This window comes from Glandiceps talaboti, chromosome 19 (assembly GCF_964340395.1).
Source record: "Glandiceps talaboti chromosome 19, keGlaTala1.1, whole genome shotgun sequence".
NCBI lineage: Eukaryota > Metazoa > Hemichordata > Enteropneusta > Spengelidae > Glandiceps > Glandiceps talaboti.
The window spans coordinates 1,258,109-1,276,674 of NC_135567.1; the positions used below are offsets into that span (position 1 = coordinate 1,258,109).

The window sequence follows — 18,566 nt, forward strand, 5'->3', positions numbered from 1 at the left end:
ACTTGACACGTTTGTATGTTGCAGCAGTTAAACACTAATCTGCATGTTGCAGTGGTTCTTAGACATTATTCTTCATGTTGCAGTATTTTGGGTAGTTGGCACTTGTGTTTGTTACTAGGGTAAACCATTGTGTTTCTTTTGTTGCTAGGGTAAACCATTGTGTTTCTTTTTTTGCTAGGGTAAACCATTGTGTTTCTTTTGTTGCTAGGGTAAACCATTGTGTTTCTTTTGTTGCTAGGGTACAGCTAGTGAAGCCACGTTAGTAGCCATGCTTGCTGCTAGAGCCCAAACTATTGAGAGGATAAAACAAGAGTGTGGAAACGGCAAGGATGTTGATGAAGGTGCCATTATTTCTAGACTAGTTGCCTACTGTTCTGACCAGGTAAGTTGAACATTTATCTATATACTATAGATTGTCTAGATTGCATACATTTGATATATTACTATTAAACAAAGTATGACATTCACCGTCCTACACATCTATGTATGTATTGGCATAGCTTTAGCATCTTCCTCCCTATTTACATACTTACTACTTCACAGACATTTACCTTCCTATACCTACACCTATGACAAGGCTTTGTGATTTCAATCCAAGGAAGGCTAATATTTTTATCACTTCACATATATTTGTATTCTATCGTCAGATTAAGTGTCTTGACACAAACTCTCATGAGTATCCATCAGATCCTATAATGCCCCTTCTTTCTACCCCCTTGTGATGATGCCATGGCAACGGTTTCAGTCATGTAAATTACAGTGTCCCATGACTTACTGTAGTATACTTATTAAACTCAGAGGAATAGTCAGAATATTATACTAGTTTCCATGTAAAGTACTCCATATATCTTCAACTTCCTGATGCTTCTTTCAGTTCATATTCTATATCAGTTATCTTTCAGTTAATATTCTATATCAGTTATCTTTCAGTTGATATTCTATATCAGTTATCTTTCAGTTGATATTCTATATCAGTTATCTTTCAGTTGATATTCTATATCAGTTATCTTTCAGTTCATATTCTATATCAGTTATCTTTCAGTTGATATTCTATATCAGTTATCTTTCAGTTGATATTCTATATCGGTTACCTTTCAGTTGATATTCTATATCAGTTATCTTTCAGTTGATATTCTATATCAGTTATCTTTCAGTTGATATTCTATATCAGTTATCTTTCAGTTAATATTCTATATCAGTTATCTTTCAGTTGATATTCTATATCGGTTACCTTTCAGTTAATATTCTATATCGGTTACCTTTCAGTTGATATTCTATATCAGTTATCTTTCAGTTGATATTCTATATCAGTTATCTTTCAGTTGATATTCTATATCAGTTATCTTTCAGTTAATATTCTATATCAGTTATCTTTCAGTTCATATTCTATGTCAGTTACCTTTCAGTTCATATTCTATATCAGTTATCTTTCAGTTCATATTCTATATCAGTTATCTTTCAGTTAATATTCTATATCAGTTATCTTTCAGTTCATATTCTATATCAGTTATCTTTCAGTTGATATTCTATATCAGTTATCTTTCAGTTGATATTCTATATCAGTTATCTTTCAGTTCATATTCTATATCAGTTATCTTTCAGTTGATATTCTATATCAGTTATCTTTCAGTTAATATTCTATATCAGTTATCTTTCAGTTCATATTCTATATCAATTATCTTTCAGTTAATATTCTATATCAGTTATCTTTCAGTTCATATTCTATATCAATTATCTTTCAGTTGATATTCTATATCAGTTATCTTTCAGTTGATATTCTATATCAGTTATCTTTCAGTTGATATTCTATATCAGTTATCTTTCAGTTGATATTCTATATCAGTTATCTTTCAGTTGATATTCTATATCAGTTATCTTTCAGTTAATATTCTATATCAGTTATCTTTCAGTTGATATTCTATATCAGTTATCTTTCAGTTGATATTCTATATCAGTTATCTTTCAGTTCATATTCTATATCGGTTATCGCTCAGTGTTGTGTTGTGTTGTGTTGTGTTGTGTTGTGTTGTGTTGTGTTGTGTTGTGTTGTGTTGTGTTGTGTTGTGTTGTGTTGTGTTGTGTTGTGGAATTAAATTTTCAAATGTCTCCCTAGGCTCATTCATCTGTAGAAAAGGCTGGTATCATGACAATGGTCAAAGTACACTTCGTTCCAACTGATGAAAATCTCTGTCTCCGTGGCGATGAGTTTCAGAAGGCTATAAAAGAAGACAAGGAGAAAGGACTGATACCTTTCTTTGTGAGTAACTACAACAACAAAGTGTTGCTATACATTTCCATATCAATATAAACATAAAGTTTTTGTTTATCAGTCGTGTTGACTTTACTCAATATAAATAAAGTTTGAATGTATCTCAAAGATTTACATAATTGTGGATAAAAAGTTAACACTTAAAATCAGAGGGTACAAGATACATGGTGTGTACAATTGCAATAAAAGTTACCACTTAAAATCAGAGGGTACAAGATACATGGTGTGTACAATTGCAATAAAAGTTAGTTTTTCTTATCTATACCATCATATGTCAATCACCCTGAATGACGTCATATATCAATCACCCTGAATGACGTCATATGTCAATCACCCTGAATGACGTCATATGTCAATCACCCTGAATGACGTCATATGTCAATCACACTAAATGACATCATATGTCAATCACACTAAATGACATCGTATGTCAATCACACTAAATGACATCATATGTCAATCACCCTGAATGACGTCATATGTCAATCACACTAAATGACATCATATGTCAATCACACTAAATGACATCATATGTCAATCACCTTGAATGATGTCATATGTCAATCACCCTGAATGACGTCATATGTCAATCACACTAAATGACATCATATGTCAATCACACTAAATGACATCGTATGTCAATCACACTAAATGACGTCATATGTCAATCACCCTGAATGACGTCATATGTCAATCACCCTGAATGACGTCATATGTCAATCACACTAAATGACATCATATGTCAATCACACTAAATGACATCATATGTCAATCACCCTGAATGACGTCATATGTCAATGACCCTGAATGACATCATATGTCAATCACACTAAATGACGTCATATGTCAATCACCCTGAATGACGTCATATGTCAATCACACTAAATCACGTCATATGTCAATCACACTAAATGACATCATATGTCAATCACCCTGAATGACGTCATATGTCAATCACACTAAATGACATCATATGTCAATCACCTGAATGACATCATATGTCAATCACCCTGAAAGACGTCATATGTCAATCACCCTGAATGACGTCATATGTCAATCACACTAAATCACGTCATATGTCAATCACACTAAATGACATCATATGTCAAACACCCTGAATGACGTCATATGTCAATCACCCTGAATGACGTCATATGTCAATGACATCATATGTCAATCACCCTCAAAGATGTCACATGATATTGAAACTACCCATCCTTTTTGTTGTTGATTATGAACTTACAAGTTTTTTCCACCTTATATTATGTAAATTAAATATAAGTTAAGACTAGAATTGGATTATGTAAATTAAATATAAGTTAAGACTAGAATTGGATTATGTAAATTAAATATAAGTTAAGACTAGAATTGGATTATGTAAATTAAATATAAGCTAAGACTAGAATTGGATTATGTAAATTAAATATAAGTTAAGACTAGAATTGGATTATGTAAATTAGATATAAGCTAAGACTAGAATTGGATTATGTAAATTAGATATAAGTTAAGACTAGAATTGGATTATGTAAATTAAATATAAGTTAAGACTAGAATTGGATTATGTAAATTAAATATAAGTTAAGACTAGAATTGGATTATGTAAATTAGATATAAGCTAAGACTAGAATTGGATTATGTAAATTAGATATAAGCTAAGACTAGAATTGGATTATGTAAATTAAATATAAGTTAAGACTAGAATTGGATTATGTAAATTAAATATAAGCTAAGACTAGAATTGGATTATGTAAATTAAATATAAGTTAAGACTAGAATTGGATTATGTAAATTAAATATAAGTTAAGACTAGAATTGGATTATGTAAATTAAATATAAGTTAAGACTAGAATTGGATTATGTAAATTAGATATAAGCTAAGACTAGAATTGGATTATGTAAATTAAATATAAGCTAAGACTAGAATTGGATTATGTAAATTAAATATAAGTTAAGACTAGAATTGGATTATGTAAATTAGATATAAGCTAAGACTAGAATTGGATTATGTAAATTAAATATAAGCTAAGACTAGAATTGGATTATGTAAATTAAATATAAGCTAAGACTAGAATTGGATTATGTAAATTAAATATAAGCTAAGACTAGAATTGGATTATGTAAATTAAATATAAGCTAAGACTAGAATTGGATTATGTAAATTAAATATAAGTTAAGACTAGAATTGGATTATGTAAATTAAATATAAGTTAAGACTAGAATTGGATTATGTAAATTAAATATAAGTTAAGACTAGAATTGGATTATGTAAATTAGATATAAGCTAAGACTAGAATTGGATTATGTAAATTAAATATAAGTTAAGACTAGAATTGGATTATGTAAATTAAATATAAGTTAAGACTAGAATTGGATTATGTAAATTAAATATAAGCTAAGACTAGAATTGGATTATGTAAATTAAATATAAGTTAAGACTAGAATTGGATTATGTAAATTAAATATAAGTTAAGACTAGAATTGGATTATGTAAATTAAATATAAGTTAAGACTAGAATTGGATTATGTAAATTAAATATAAGTTAAGACTAGAATTGGATTATGTAAATTAAATATAAGCTAAGACTAGAATTGGATTATGTAAATTAAATATAAGTTAAGACTAGAATTGGATTATGTAAATTAAATATAAGCTAAGACTAGAATTGGATTATGTAAATTAAATATAAGCTAAGACTAGAATTGGATTATGTAAATTAAATATAAGTTAAGACTAGAATTGGATTATGTAAATTAAATATAAGCTAAGACTAGAATTGGATTATGTAAATTAAATATAAGCTAAGACTAGAATTGGATTATGTAAATTAAATATAAGTTAAGACTAGAATTGGATTATGTAAATTAAATATAAGTTAAGACTAGAATTGGATTATGTAAATTAGATATAAGTTAAGACTAGAATTGGATTATGTAAATTAAATATAAGCTAAGACTAGAATTGGATTATGTAAATTAAATATAAGTTAAGACTAGAATTGGATTATGTAAATTAAATATAAGCTAAGACTAGAATTGGATTATGTAAATTAAATATATAAGTTAAGACTAGAATTGGATTATGTAAATTACACAAATTAAATCATATCAATATTTTGTAGTTGTGTGCAACATTGGGAACTACCGGTGCCTGTGCATTTGATAATATGATGGAGGTTGGACCCCTATGTAAGTATAATGTCAACTATTTTATGTTATGATAATAAAGATATATTTATGATGCTGTTGAAATGTAATACCAGTGAACTAAGCAGACAAACACATTGTATGTACATAATATATATATATATTGACTATAATGTACTGCAGTTGACTATAACGCACTGCAATTCACTATAATGTACTGCAGTTGACTATAACGCACTGCAATTCACTATAATGTACTGCAGTTGACTATAATGTACTGCAATTGACTATAACGTACTGCACCTGACTATAATGTACTGCAGTTGACTATAATGTACTGCAATTGACCATAATGTATTGCAACTGACTATATTGTACTGCAACTGACTATAACGTACTGCAATTCACTACAATGTACTGCAATTCACTATAATGTACTGCAATTCACCATAATATACTGCAATTCACTATAATGTACTGCAATTCATTATAATGTACTGCAATTCACCATAATGTACTGAAATTCACTATAAAATGAATGTTATTTGCAGGTGAAAAGGAGAATATATGGATGCACATAGATGCTGCATATGCTGGTACAGCTTTCATGTGTCCAGAGTTCCGATACCTACTAAATGGTGTACAATATGCAGAGTCATTTGCCTTCAACCCTAGTAAGTGGATGATGGTACACTTTGACTGTACAGCTATGTGGTAAGTGTAAATTTGACTGAATGGCAGCCATATTTGTAGTTAAAAATCGATATTTACTGCATAACTCATAAACTTTAATACTGACACTCCATTCAAGTGTCTACCCCCTATCATTACATGCCACCTATCTTTGGACTCCAGGAGACCGTAATCTTTGACTTTGACCTTGGCCTTGACTGTCAGGGTCAATGACCAAAATCAAGCTAAGTCACAGACACATAGAAGTGTTTACGCATACAAAATCGATTATTTTGGCATTAATTTTACCTTTACGTCTAGTCTAATGCCTGTTAACATTCCTGGCATGTCGTGCATTTGGACAGGAAATATATGCATTCCAAGTATATGCTAACAAGAACTCACTGTGATGCCTGAAAAGAAATTAAAAGAGAGAGAGAACATACCTTCATACCTCATGATCATAGAATGTACTGACTTTAATTTTGATCATTATTACACTGCACATACTACCAGGGATTGGTAATATGGTACAAATGTAGAAGACTTAACGAGTGCCTCATATGGCCTAAATTAATGTAGAAGACTTAACGAGTGCCTTATATGCGAGTGCCTTATATGGCCTAAATTAATGTAGAAGACTTAACGAGTGCCTCATATGGCCTAAATTAATGTAGAAGACTTAACAAGTGCCTCATATGGCCTAAATTAATGTAGAAGACTTAACGAGTGCCTTATATGGCCTAAATTAATGTAGAAGATTTAACGAGTGCCTTATATGGCCTAAATTAATGTAGAAGATTTAACGAGTGCCTTATATGGCCTAAATTAATGTAGAAGACTTAACGAGTGCCTCATATGGCCTAAATTAATGTAGAAGACTTAACGAGTGCCTCATATGGCCTAAATTAATGTAGAAGACTTAACGAGTGCCTTATATGGCCTAAATTAATGTAGAAGACTTTAATAGTTAGTGACTTTGGTAAATGTTAATTTGTAATAAGTTAATGAGTGACTTGGGTAATTGTTAATTTGTAATATATTGTATATTGCAGGGTGAAACATAGTGCATCGCTTCACAGAACATTTAATGTGAATCCCCTCTATCTGAAACATGATAAGTCAGGTAAGTATCATACAGTCGAAACATAAATACACTGTATTCAAGCCAGGGAGTCAAGGCAATGGAAAGGGAAGGAACAGCGTTAGACTCCCTAGTATAAGTCTGATTTGTATTCTTTGACAGCACACAGTCTAGTCAGCCAATCAAATGACCCCACACAGTCTACAGCCAATGAAATGACCCCACACAGTCTACAGCCAATCAAATGACACCATACAGTCTACACCCAATCAAATGACAGCACACAGTCTACATCCCAATCAAATGACACCACACAGTCTACACCCAATCAAATGACACCACAGTCTACACCCAATCAAATGACCCAACACAGTCTACACCCAATCAAATGACCCCACACAGTCTACACCCAATCAAATGACACCACAGTCTACACCCAATCAAATGACACCACATTCTACACCCAATCAAATGACACCACAGTCTACACCCAATCAAATGACAGCACACAGTCTACACCCCATCAAATGACAGCGCACAGTCTACACCCCATCAAATGACAGCGCACAGTCTACACCCAATCAAATGACACCACAGTCTACACCCAATCAAATGACCCCACACAGTCTACACCCAATCAAATGACACCACACAATCTACACCCAATCAAATGACACCACAGTCTACACCCAATCAAATGACCCCACACAGTCTACACCCAATCAAATGACACCACAGTCTACACCCAATCAAATGACCCCACATAGTCTACACCCAATCAAATGACAGCACACAGTCTACACCCAATCAAATGACACCACAGTCTACACCCAATCAAATGACAGCACACAGTCTACACCCAATCAAATGACACCACAGTCTACACCCAATCAATTGACACCACAGGCTACACCCAATTAATTGACACCACAGTCTACACCCAATCAAATGACACCACAGTCTACACCCAATCAAATGACAGCACACAGTCTACACCCAATCAAATGACCCCACACAGTCTACACCCAATCAAATGACCCCACACAGTCTACACCCAATCAAATGACCCCACACAGTCTACACCCAATCAAATGACCCCACACAGTCTAAACCCAATCAAATGACCCCACACAGTCTACACCCAATTAAATAACAGCACACAGTCTACACCCAATCAAATGACACCACAGTCTACACCCAATCAAATGACACCACAGTCTACACCCAATCAAATGACCCCACACAGTCTACACCCAATCAAATGACACCACAGTCTACACCCAATCAAATGACACCACAGACTACACCCAATCAAATGACAGCACACAGTCTACACCCAATCAAATGACACCACAGTCTACACCCAATCAAATGACAGCACAGTCTACACCCAATCAAATGACCCCACAGTTTACACCCAATCAAATGACACCACAGTCTACACCCAATCAATTGACACCACACAGTCTACACCCAATCAAATGACAGTACACAGTCTACACCCAATCAAATGACCCCACACAGTCTACACCCAATCAAATGACCCCACACAGTCTACACCAAATCAAATGACACCACACAGTCTACACCCAATCAAATGACACCACAGTCTACACCCAATCAAATGATAGCACACAGTCTACACCCAATCAAATGACAGCACACAGTCTACACCCAATCAAATGACAGCACACAGTCTACACCCAATCAAATGACAGCACACAGTCTACACCCAATCAAATGACACCACAGTCTACACCCAATCAAATGACCCCACACAGTCTACACCCAATCAAATGACAGCACCCAATCAAATGACAGCACACAGTCTGCACCCAATCAAATGACACCACAGTCTACACCCAATCAAATGACAGCACACAGTCTACACCCAATCAAATGACAGCACACAGTCTACACCCAATCAAATGACTAACACATCTATTTACTTTATTTTACAGGGCTTGCCATTGACTATATGGTAAGTTATTGAAAGTACTTGATATTTGATCACAGAGTCACTCACAAATTTACCAAGTCACTTACCCATTTGGTCACTCAGTTATTTACTTAATTACTGATCCAATGGGTACCAAGTCAATTACCCACTTACCATCTCACACACTCACTCACTCACTCACTCACTCACTCACTCACTCACTCACTCACTCACTCACTCACTCACTCACTTGCTTATTAAGCCATGTACTCAGTCATTTATGTGCTGTTATTTATTAAGTCACTTACCCACTCAGTCACTTACCCACTCAGTCACTTACCCACTCAGTCACTTAAATACCTAACCACTTACCCACTCAGTTACTTACCCACTCAGTCACTTACCCACTCAGTCACTTACCCACTCAGTTACTTACCCACTCAGTCACTTACCGACTCAGTCACTTAAATACCTAGTCACTTAAATACCTAACCACTTACCCACTCAGTCACTTACCCACTCAGTTACTTACCCACTCAGTCACTTACACACTCAGTCACTTACATACTCAGTCACTTAAATACCTAGTCACTTACCCACTTACTTATGTATTTAGTGTGTTTACCTTATTCTATCCTAAGTCACCAATATACAATATCTTAGATATTTTCCTGCCATTCTGATAATGTGTTTGTGTTTGTGTTTGTTTCATTTCAGCATTGGCAAATACCACTCAGCAGACGATTTCGTTCCCTAAAACTTTGGTTTGTTATTCGGTCCTTTGGTGTTGAAGGTTTACAGAATCATGTCCGAAAGGTAAGTGGTCTTTGTCAAGTTAACATATTTTACAAAGCTAAATGGTCTTTGTCAAGTTAGGATATTTTACAAAGCTAAGTGGTCTTTGTCAAGTTAGGATATTTTACAAAGCTAAGTGGTCTTTGTCAGGTTGAAATATTTTACAAAGCTAGGTGGTTTTTAAAGTTAAGATATTTTACAAAGCTAGGTGGTTTTTAAAGTTAAGATATTTTACAAAGCTAGGTGGTTTTTAAAGTTAAGATATTTTACAAAAAAAAGTAAAGTGGTCTGTGAAGTCAAGATATTGTAGAAAGATAAATGGCTTTTGTAAGTTAAGATATTTTACAGTGGTCTTTGTAAGTTAGGATATTTTAGAGTAGTCTTTGTAAGATAAGATATTTTACAGTGGTCTTTGTAAGTTAGGATAGTTTACAGTGGTCTTTGTAAGTTAAGATAGTTTACAGTGGTCTTTGTAAGTTAGGATAGTTTACAGTGGTCTTTGTAAGTTAGGATATTTTACAGTGGTCTTTGTAAGTTAGGATATTTTACAGTGGTCTTTGTAAGTTAGGATATTTTACAGTGGTCTTTGTAAGTTAAGATATTTTACAGTGGTCTTTGTAAGTTAGGATATTTTACAGTGGTCTTTGTAAGTTAGGATAGTTTACAGTGGTCTTTGTAAGTTAGGATATTTTACAGTGGTCTTTGTAAGTTAAGATATTTTACAGTGGTCTTTGTAAGTTAGGATATTTTACAGTGGTCTTTGTAAGTTAGGATATTTTAGAGTAGTCTTTGTAAGATAAGATATTTTACAGTGGTCTTTGTAAGTTAGGATAGTTTACAGTGGTCTTTGTAAGTTAAGATAGTTTACAGTGGTCTTTGTAAGTTAGGATAGTTTACAGTGGTCTTTGTAAGTTAGGATATTTTACAGTGGTCTTTGTAAGATAAGATATTTTACAGTAGTCTTTGTAAGTTAGGATATTTTACAGTGGTCTTTGTAAGTTAGGATAGTTTACAGTGGTCTTTGTAAGATAAGATATTTTACAGTGGTCTTTGTAAGTTAGGATAGTTTACAGTGGTCTTTGTAAGTTAGGATAGTTTACAGTGGTCTTTGTAAGTTAGGATAGTTTACAGTTGTCTTTGTAAGTTAAGATAGTTTACAGTAGTCTTTGTAAGTTAGGATAGTTTACAGTGGTCTTTGTAAGTTAAGATATTTTACAGTTGTCTTTGTAAGTTAAGATAGTTTACAGTAGTCTTTGTAAGTTAGGATAGTTTACAGTGGTCTTTGTAAGTTAGGATATTTTACAGTGGTCTTTGTAAGTTAGGATAGTTTACAGTGGTCTTTGTAAGTTAGGATAGTTTACAGTGGTCTTTGTAAGTTAAGATATTTTACAGTGGTCTTTGTAAGTTAGGATATTTTACAGTAGTCTTTGTAAGTTAGGATAGTTTACAGTGGTCTTTGTAAGTTAGGATATTTTACAGTGGTCTTTGTAAGTTAAGATATTTTACAGTGGTCTTTGTAAGTTAAGATATTTTACAGTGGTCTTTGTAAGTTAAGATATTTTACAGTGGTCTTTGTAAGTTAAGATAGTTTACAGTAGTCTTTGTAAGTTAGGATAGTTTACAGTGGTCTTTGTAAGTTAAGATATTTTACAGTGGTCTTTGTAAGTTAAGATAGTTTACAGTGGTCTTTGTAAGTTAGGATATTTTACAGTGGTCTTTGTAAGTTAAGATATTTTACAGTGGTCTTTGTAAGTTAGGATAGTTTACAGTGGTCTTTGTAAGTTAAGATATTTTACAGTAGTCTTTGTAAGTTAAGATATTTTACAGTGGTCTTTGTAAGTTAAGATATTTTACAGTGGTCTTTGTAAGTTAGGATATTTTACAGTGGTCTTTGTAAGTTAGGATATTTTACAGTGGTCTTTGTAAGTTAAGATAGTTTACAGTTGTCTTTGTAAGTTAAGATAGTTTACAGTAGTCTTTGTAAGTTAGGATAGTTTACAGTGGTCTTTGTAAGTTAAGATATTTTACAGTGGTCTTTGTAAGTTAGGATAGTTTACAGTTGTCTTTGTAAGTTAAGATAGTTTACAGTAGTCTTTGTAAGTTAGGATATTTTACAGTGGTCTTTGTAAGTTAGGATATTTTACAGTGATCTTTGTAAGTTAGGATAGTTTACAGTGGTCTTTGTAAGTTAGGATAGTTTACAGTGGTCTTTGTAAGTTAAGATATTTTACAGTGGTCTTTGTAAGTTAAGATATTTTACAGTGGTCTTTGTAAGTTAGGATATTTTACAGTGGTCTTTGTAAGTTAGGATAGTTTACAGTAGTCTTTGTAAGTTAGGATATTTTACAGTAGTCTTTGTAAGTTAGGATATTTTACAGTGGTCTTTGTAAGTTAAGATAGTTTACAGTGGTCTTTGTAAGTTAGGATAGTTTACAGTGGTCTTTGTAAGTTAAGATATTTTACAGTGGTCTTTGTAAGTTAGGATAGTTTACAGTGGTCTTTGTAAGTTAGGATAGTTTACAGTGGTCTTTGTAAGTTAAGATATTTTACAGTGGTCTTTGTAAGTTAAGATATTTTACAGTGGTCTTTGTAAGTTAGGATAGTTTACAGTGGTCTTTGGAAGTTAAGATATTTTACAGTGGTCTTTGTAAGTTAGGATATTTTACAGTGGTCTTTGTAAGTTAAGATATTTTACAGTGGTCTTTGTAAGTTAGGATAGTTTACAGTGGTCTTTGTAAGTTAGGATAATTTACAGTGGTCTTTGTAAGTTAGGATATTTTACAGTGGTCTTTGTAAGTTAGGGTAATTTACAGTGGTCTTTGTAAGTTAGGATATTTTACAGTAGTCTTTGTAAGTTAGGATATTTTACAGTGGTCTTTGGAAGATAGGATATTTTACAGTGGTCTTTGGAAGATAAGATAGTTTACAGTGGTCTTTGTAAGTTAGGATATTTTACAGTGGTCTTTGTAAGTTAGGATAATTTACAGTGGTCTTTGTAAGTTAGGATATTTTACAGTGGTCTTTGTAAGTTAAGATATTTTACAGTGGTCTTTGTAAGTTAGGATAGTTTACAGTGGTCTTTGTAAGTTAAGATATTTTACAGTGGTCTTTGTAAGTTAGGATAGTTTACAGTGGTCTTTGTAAGTTAGGATAGTTTACAGTGGTCTTTGTAAGTTAGGATATTTTACAGTGGTCTTTGTAAGTTAGGATAGTTTACAGTGGTCTTTGTAAGTTAGGATAGTTTACAGTGGTCTTTGTAAGTTAGGATAGTTTACAGTGGTCTTTGTAAGTTAAGATATTTTACAGTGGTCTTTGTAAGTTAGGATAGTTTACAGTGGTCTTTGTAAGTTAGGATAGTTTACAGTGGTCTTTGTAAGTTAGGATATTTTACAGTGGTCTTTGTAAGTTAGGATATTTTACAGTGGTCTTTGTAAGTTAGGATATTTTACAGTGGTCTTTGTAAGTTAAGATAGTTTACAGTGGTCTTTGTAAGTTAAGATAGTTTACAGTGGTCTTTGTAAGTAAGGATAGTTTACAGTGGTCTTTGTAAGATAGGATATTTTACAGTGGTCTTTGTAAGTTAAGATATTTTACAGTAGTCTTTGTAAGTTAAGATATTTTACAGTGGTCTTTGTAAGTTAGGATATTTTACAGTGGTCTTTGTAAGTTAGGATATTTTACAGTGGTCTTTGTAAGTTAGGATATTTTACAGTGGTCTTTGTAAGTTAGGATAGTTTACAGTGGTCTTTGTAAGTTAGGATAGTTTACAGTGGTCTTTGTAAGTTAGGATAGTTTACAGTGGTCTTTGTAAGTTAGGATAGTTTACAGTGGTCTTTGTAAGTTAGGATAGTTTACAGTGGTCTTTGTAAGTTAGGATAGTTTACAGTGGTCTTTGTAAGTTAGGATAGTTTACAGTGGTCTTTGTAAGTTAGGATATTTTACAGTGGTCTTTGTAAGTTAGGATATTTTACAGTGGTCTTTGTAAGTTAAGATAGTTTACAGTGGTCTTTGTAAGTTAGGATAGTTTACAGTGGTCTTTGTAAGTTAAGATATTTTACAGTGGTCTTTGTAAGTTAAGATAGTTTACAGTGGTCTTTGTAAGTTAGGATAGTTTACAGTGGTCTTTGTAAGTTAGGATAGTTTACAGTGGTCTTTGTAAGTTAGGATAGTTTACAGTGGTCTTTGTAAGTTAGGATAGTTTACAGTGGTCTTTGTAAGTTAGGATAGTTTACAGTGGTCTTTGTAAGTTAGGATAGTTTACAGTGGTCTTTGTAAGTTAGGATAGTTTACAGTGGTCTTTGTAAGTTAGGATATTTTACAGTGGTCTTTGTAAGTTAGGATATTTTACAGTAGTCTTTGTAAGTTAGGATATTTTACAGTGGTCTTTGTAAGTTAAGATAGTTTACAGTGGTCTTTGTAAGTTAGGATAGTTTACAGTGGTCTTTGTAAGTTAGGATAGTTTACAGTGGTCTTTGTAAGTTAGGATAGTTTACAGTGGTCTTTGTAAGTTAAGATATTTTACAGTGGTCTTTGTAAGTTAAGATATTTTACAGTGGTCTTTGTAAGTTAGGATATTTTACAGTAGTCTTTGTAAGTTAGGATAGTTTACAGTGGTCTTTGTAAGTTAGGATATTTTACAGTAGTCTTTGTAAGTTAAGATATTTTACAGTGGTCTTTGTAAGTTAAGATATTTTACAGTGGTCTTTGTAAGTTAGGATATTTTACAGTGGTCTTTGTAAGTTAAGATAGTTTACAGTGGTCTTTGTAAGTTAGGATAGTTTACAGTGGTCTTTGTAAGTTAGGATATTTTACAGTGGTCTTTGTAAGTTAGGATATTTTACAGTGGTCTTTGTAAGTTAGGATATTTTACAGTGGTCTTTGTAAGTTAGGATATTTTACAGTGGTCTTTGTAAGTTAGGATATTTTACAGTGGTCTTTGTAAGTTAGGATATTTTACAGTGGTCTTTGTAAGTTAGGATATTTTACAGTGGTCTTTGTAAGTTAAGATAGTTTACAGTGGTCTTTGTAAGATAAGATATTTTACAGTGGTCTTTGTAAGTTAAGATATTTTACAGTGGTCTTTGTAAGTTAGGATATTTTACAGTAGTCTTTGTAAGTTAGGATAGTTTACAGTGGTCTTTGTAAGTTAAGATATTTTACAGTGGTCTTTGTAAGTTAAGATAGTTTACAGTGGTCTTTGTAAGTTAGGATATTTTACAGTGGTCTTTGTAAGTTAGGATATTTTACAGTAGTCTTTGTAAGTTAGGATATTTTACAGTGGTCTTTGTAAGTTAGGATATTTTACAGTGGTCTTTGTAAGTTAAGATATTTTACAGTGGTCTTTGTAAGTTAGGATATTTTACAGTGGTCTTTGTAAGTTAAGATATTTTACAGTGGTCTTTGTAAGTTAGGATATTTTACAGTGGTCTTTGTAAGTTAAGATATTTTACAGTGGTCTTTGTAAGTTAAGATATTTTACAGTAGTCTTTGTAAGTTAAGATATTTTACAGTGGTCTTTGTAAGTTAGGATAGTTTACAGTGGTCTTTGTAAGTTAGGATAGTTTACAGTGGTCTTTGTAAGTTAAGATATTTTACAGTGGTCTTTGTAAGTTAGGATATTTTACAGTGGTCTTTGTAAGTTAAGATATTTTACAGTGGTCTTTGTAAGTTAGGATATTTTACAGTGGTCTTTGTAAGTTAAGATATTTTACAGTGGTCTTTGTAAGTTAGGATAGTTTACAGTGGTCTTTGTAAGTTAGGATATTTTACAGTGGTCTTTGTAAGTTAGGATATTTTACAGTGGTCTTTGTAAGTTAGGATAGTTTACAGTGGTCTTTGTAAGTTAGGATAGTTTACAGTGGTCTTTGTAAGTTAGGATATTTTACAGTGGTCTTTGTAAGTTAAGATATTTTACAGTAGTCTTTGTAAGTTAAGATATTTTACAGTGGTCTTTGTAAGTTAGGATAGTTTACAGTGGTCTTTGTAAGTTAGGATATTTTACAGTGGTCTTTGTAAGATAAGATATTTTACAGTGGTCTTTGTAAGTTAAGATATTTTACAGTGGTCTTTGTAAGTTAGGATATTTTACAGTAGTCTTTGTAAGTTAGGATAGTTTACAGTGGTCTTTGTAAGTTAGGATAGTTTACAGTGGTCTTTGTAAGTTAGGATATTTTACAGTAGTCTTTGTAAGTTAAGATATTTTACAGTGGTCTTTGTAAGTTAAGATATTTTACAGTGGTCTTTGTAAGTTAGGATAGTTTACAGTGGTCTTTGTAAGTTAGGATAGTTTACAGTGGTCTTTGTAAGTTAAGATATTTTACAGTGGTCTTTGTAAGTTAGGATATTTTACAGTGGTCTTTGTAAGTTAGGATAGTTTACAGTGGTCTTTGTAAGTTAGGATATTTTACAGTAGTCTTTGTAAGTTAGGATATTTTACAGTGGTGTTTGTAAGTTAGGATAGTTTACAGTGGTCTTTGTAAGATAAGATAGTTTACAGTGGTCTTTGTAAGTTAAGATATTTTACAGTGGTCTTTGTAAGTTAGGATAGTTTACAGTGGTCTTTGTAAGTTAGGATATTTTACAGTGGTCTTTGTAAGTTAAGATATTTTACAGTGGTCTTTGTAAGTTAAGATATTTTACAGTGGTCTTTGTAAGTTAGGATATTTTACAGTGGTCTTTGTAAGTTAGGATAGTTTACAGTGGTCTTTGTAAGTTAGGATAGTTTACAGTGGTCTTTGTAAGTTAGGATAGTTTACAGTGGTCTTTGTAAGTTAGGATAGTTTACAGTGGTCTTTGTAAGATAAGATATTTTACAGTGGTCTTTGTAAGTTAGGATAGTTTACAGTGGTCTTTGTAAGTTAGGATAGTTTACAGTGGTCTTTGTAAGTTAGGATATTTTACAGTGGTCTTTGTAAGTTAGGATAGTTTACAGTGGTCTTTGTAAGTTAGGATATTTTACAGTGGTCTTTGTAAGTTAAGATATTTTACAGTGGTCTTTGTAAGTTAGGATAGTTTACAGTGGTCTTTGTAAGTTAGGATATTTTACAGTGGTCTTTGTAAGTTAGGATAGTTTACAGTGGTCTTTGTAAGTTAGGATATTTTACAGTGGTCTTTGTAAGTTAGGATAGTTTACAGTGGTCTTTGTAAGTTAGGATAGTTTACAGTGGTCTTTGTAAATTAGGATATTTTACAGTGGTCTTTGTAAGTTAGGATATTTTACAGTGGTCTTTGTAAGTTAGGATATTTTACAGTGGTCTTTGTAAGTTAGGATAGTTTACAGTGGTCTTTGTAAGTTAAGATAGTTTACAGTGGTCTTTGTAAGTTAAGATATTTTACAGTGGTCTTTGTAAGTTAGGATATTTTACAGTGGTCTTTGTAAGTTAGGATAGTTTACAGTGGTCTTTGTAAGTTAAGATATTTTACAGTGGTCTTTGTAAGTTAAGATATTTTACAAAGGTAAGTCATTTTTGTAAGTTAAGAGATTATATAAAGGTAAGTGGTCTTACCAATTATCAATTAATCAGTCAGCTAATTCCAGACACTATGCAAGTATTTACAATTGTCAATTTTATCTAAATTATAGGGCGTTTGTCTAGCTAAGATGTTTGAAGGCTTGGTACAATGTGAACCTGGCTTTGAGGTTGCTGCACAAAGACTACTTGGACTGGTTGTATTCAGACTAAAGGTAAAACAGTCAGTCACACAAATTGGAAAGTTATCAATTTCATTATTAGTTTAATAATCTAGATCAGTTGTGTTAGGGAGATTTAAATGATAACAAGAGTACAAATCTCAACAGAATATTGTCATCCCATAGGGCCCTAATCAACTGAATATTGTCATCCCATAGGGCCCTAATCAACTGAATATTGTCATCCCATAGGGCCCTAATCAACTGAATATTGTCTTCCCTATAGAGCCCTCATCAACTGAATATTGTCTTCCCTATAGGGCCCTAATCAACTGAATATTGTCATCCCATAGGACCCTAATCAACTGAATATTGTCTTCCCTATAGGGCCATAATGAACTGAATATTGTCTTCCCTATAGGGCCCTAATCAACTGAATATTGTCTTCCCTATAGGGCCCTAATCAACTGAATATTGTCTTCCCTATAGGGCCCTAATCAACTGAATATTGTCTTCCCTATAGAGTCCTAATCAACTGAATATTGTCTTCCCTATAGGACCCTAATCAACTGAATATTGTCTTCCCTATAGGGCCCTAATCAACTGAATATTGTCTTCCCTATAGGACCCTAATCAACTGAATATTGTCTTCCCTATAGAGTCCTAATCAACTGAATATTGTCTTCCCTATAGGACCCTAATCGACTGAATATTGTCTTCCCTATAGAGTCCTAATCAACTGAATATTGTCTTCCCTATAGGACCCTAATCAACTGAATATTGTCTTCCCTATAGGACCCTAATCAACTGAATATTGTCTTCCCTATAGGGCCATAATGAACTGAATATTGTCTTCCCTATAGGGCCCTAATCAACTGAATATTGTCTTCCCTATAGGGCCCTAATCAACTGAATATTGTCTTCCCTATAGGGCCCTAATCAACTGAATATTGTCTTCCCTATAGAGTCCTAATCAACTGAATATTGTCTTCCCTATAGGACCCTAATCAACTGAATATTGTCTTCCCTATAG

The 18,566-nt window shown here is 32.8% G+C and overlaps 1 protein-coding gene across 1 annotated transcript in view; it reads left to right on the plus strand.

Moving 5' to 3' along the window:
• The window catches only part of LOC144450355 (aromatic-L-amino-acid decarboxylase-like), a 50,210-nt gene that overhangs the window by 29,253 nt on the left and 2,391 nt on the right, over nt 1-18,566 (plus strand). Inside the window, exons 5-12 of the mRNA XM_078140957.1 lie at nt 239-382; nt 2,114-2,257; nt 5,389-5,455; nt 5,965-6,127; nt 7,141-7,211; nt 9,131-9,150; nt 9,826-9,924; nt 17,486-17,587. Coding sequence (XP_077997083.1) covers nt 239-382; nt 2,114-2,257; nt 5,389-5,455; nt 5,965-6,127; nt 7,141-7,211; nt 9,131-9,150; nt 9,826-9,924; nt 17,486-17,587 — 810 coding nt within the window. The remainder of the gene's footprint in view (nt 1-238; nt 383-2,113; nt 2,258-5,388; nt 5,456-5,964; nt 6,128-7,140; nt 7,212-9,130; nt 9,151-9,825; nt 9,925-17,485; nt 17,588-18,566) is intronic.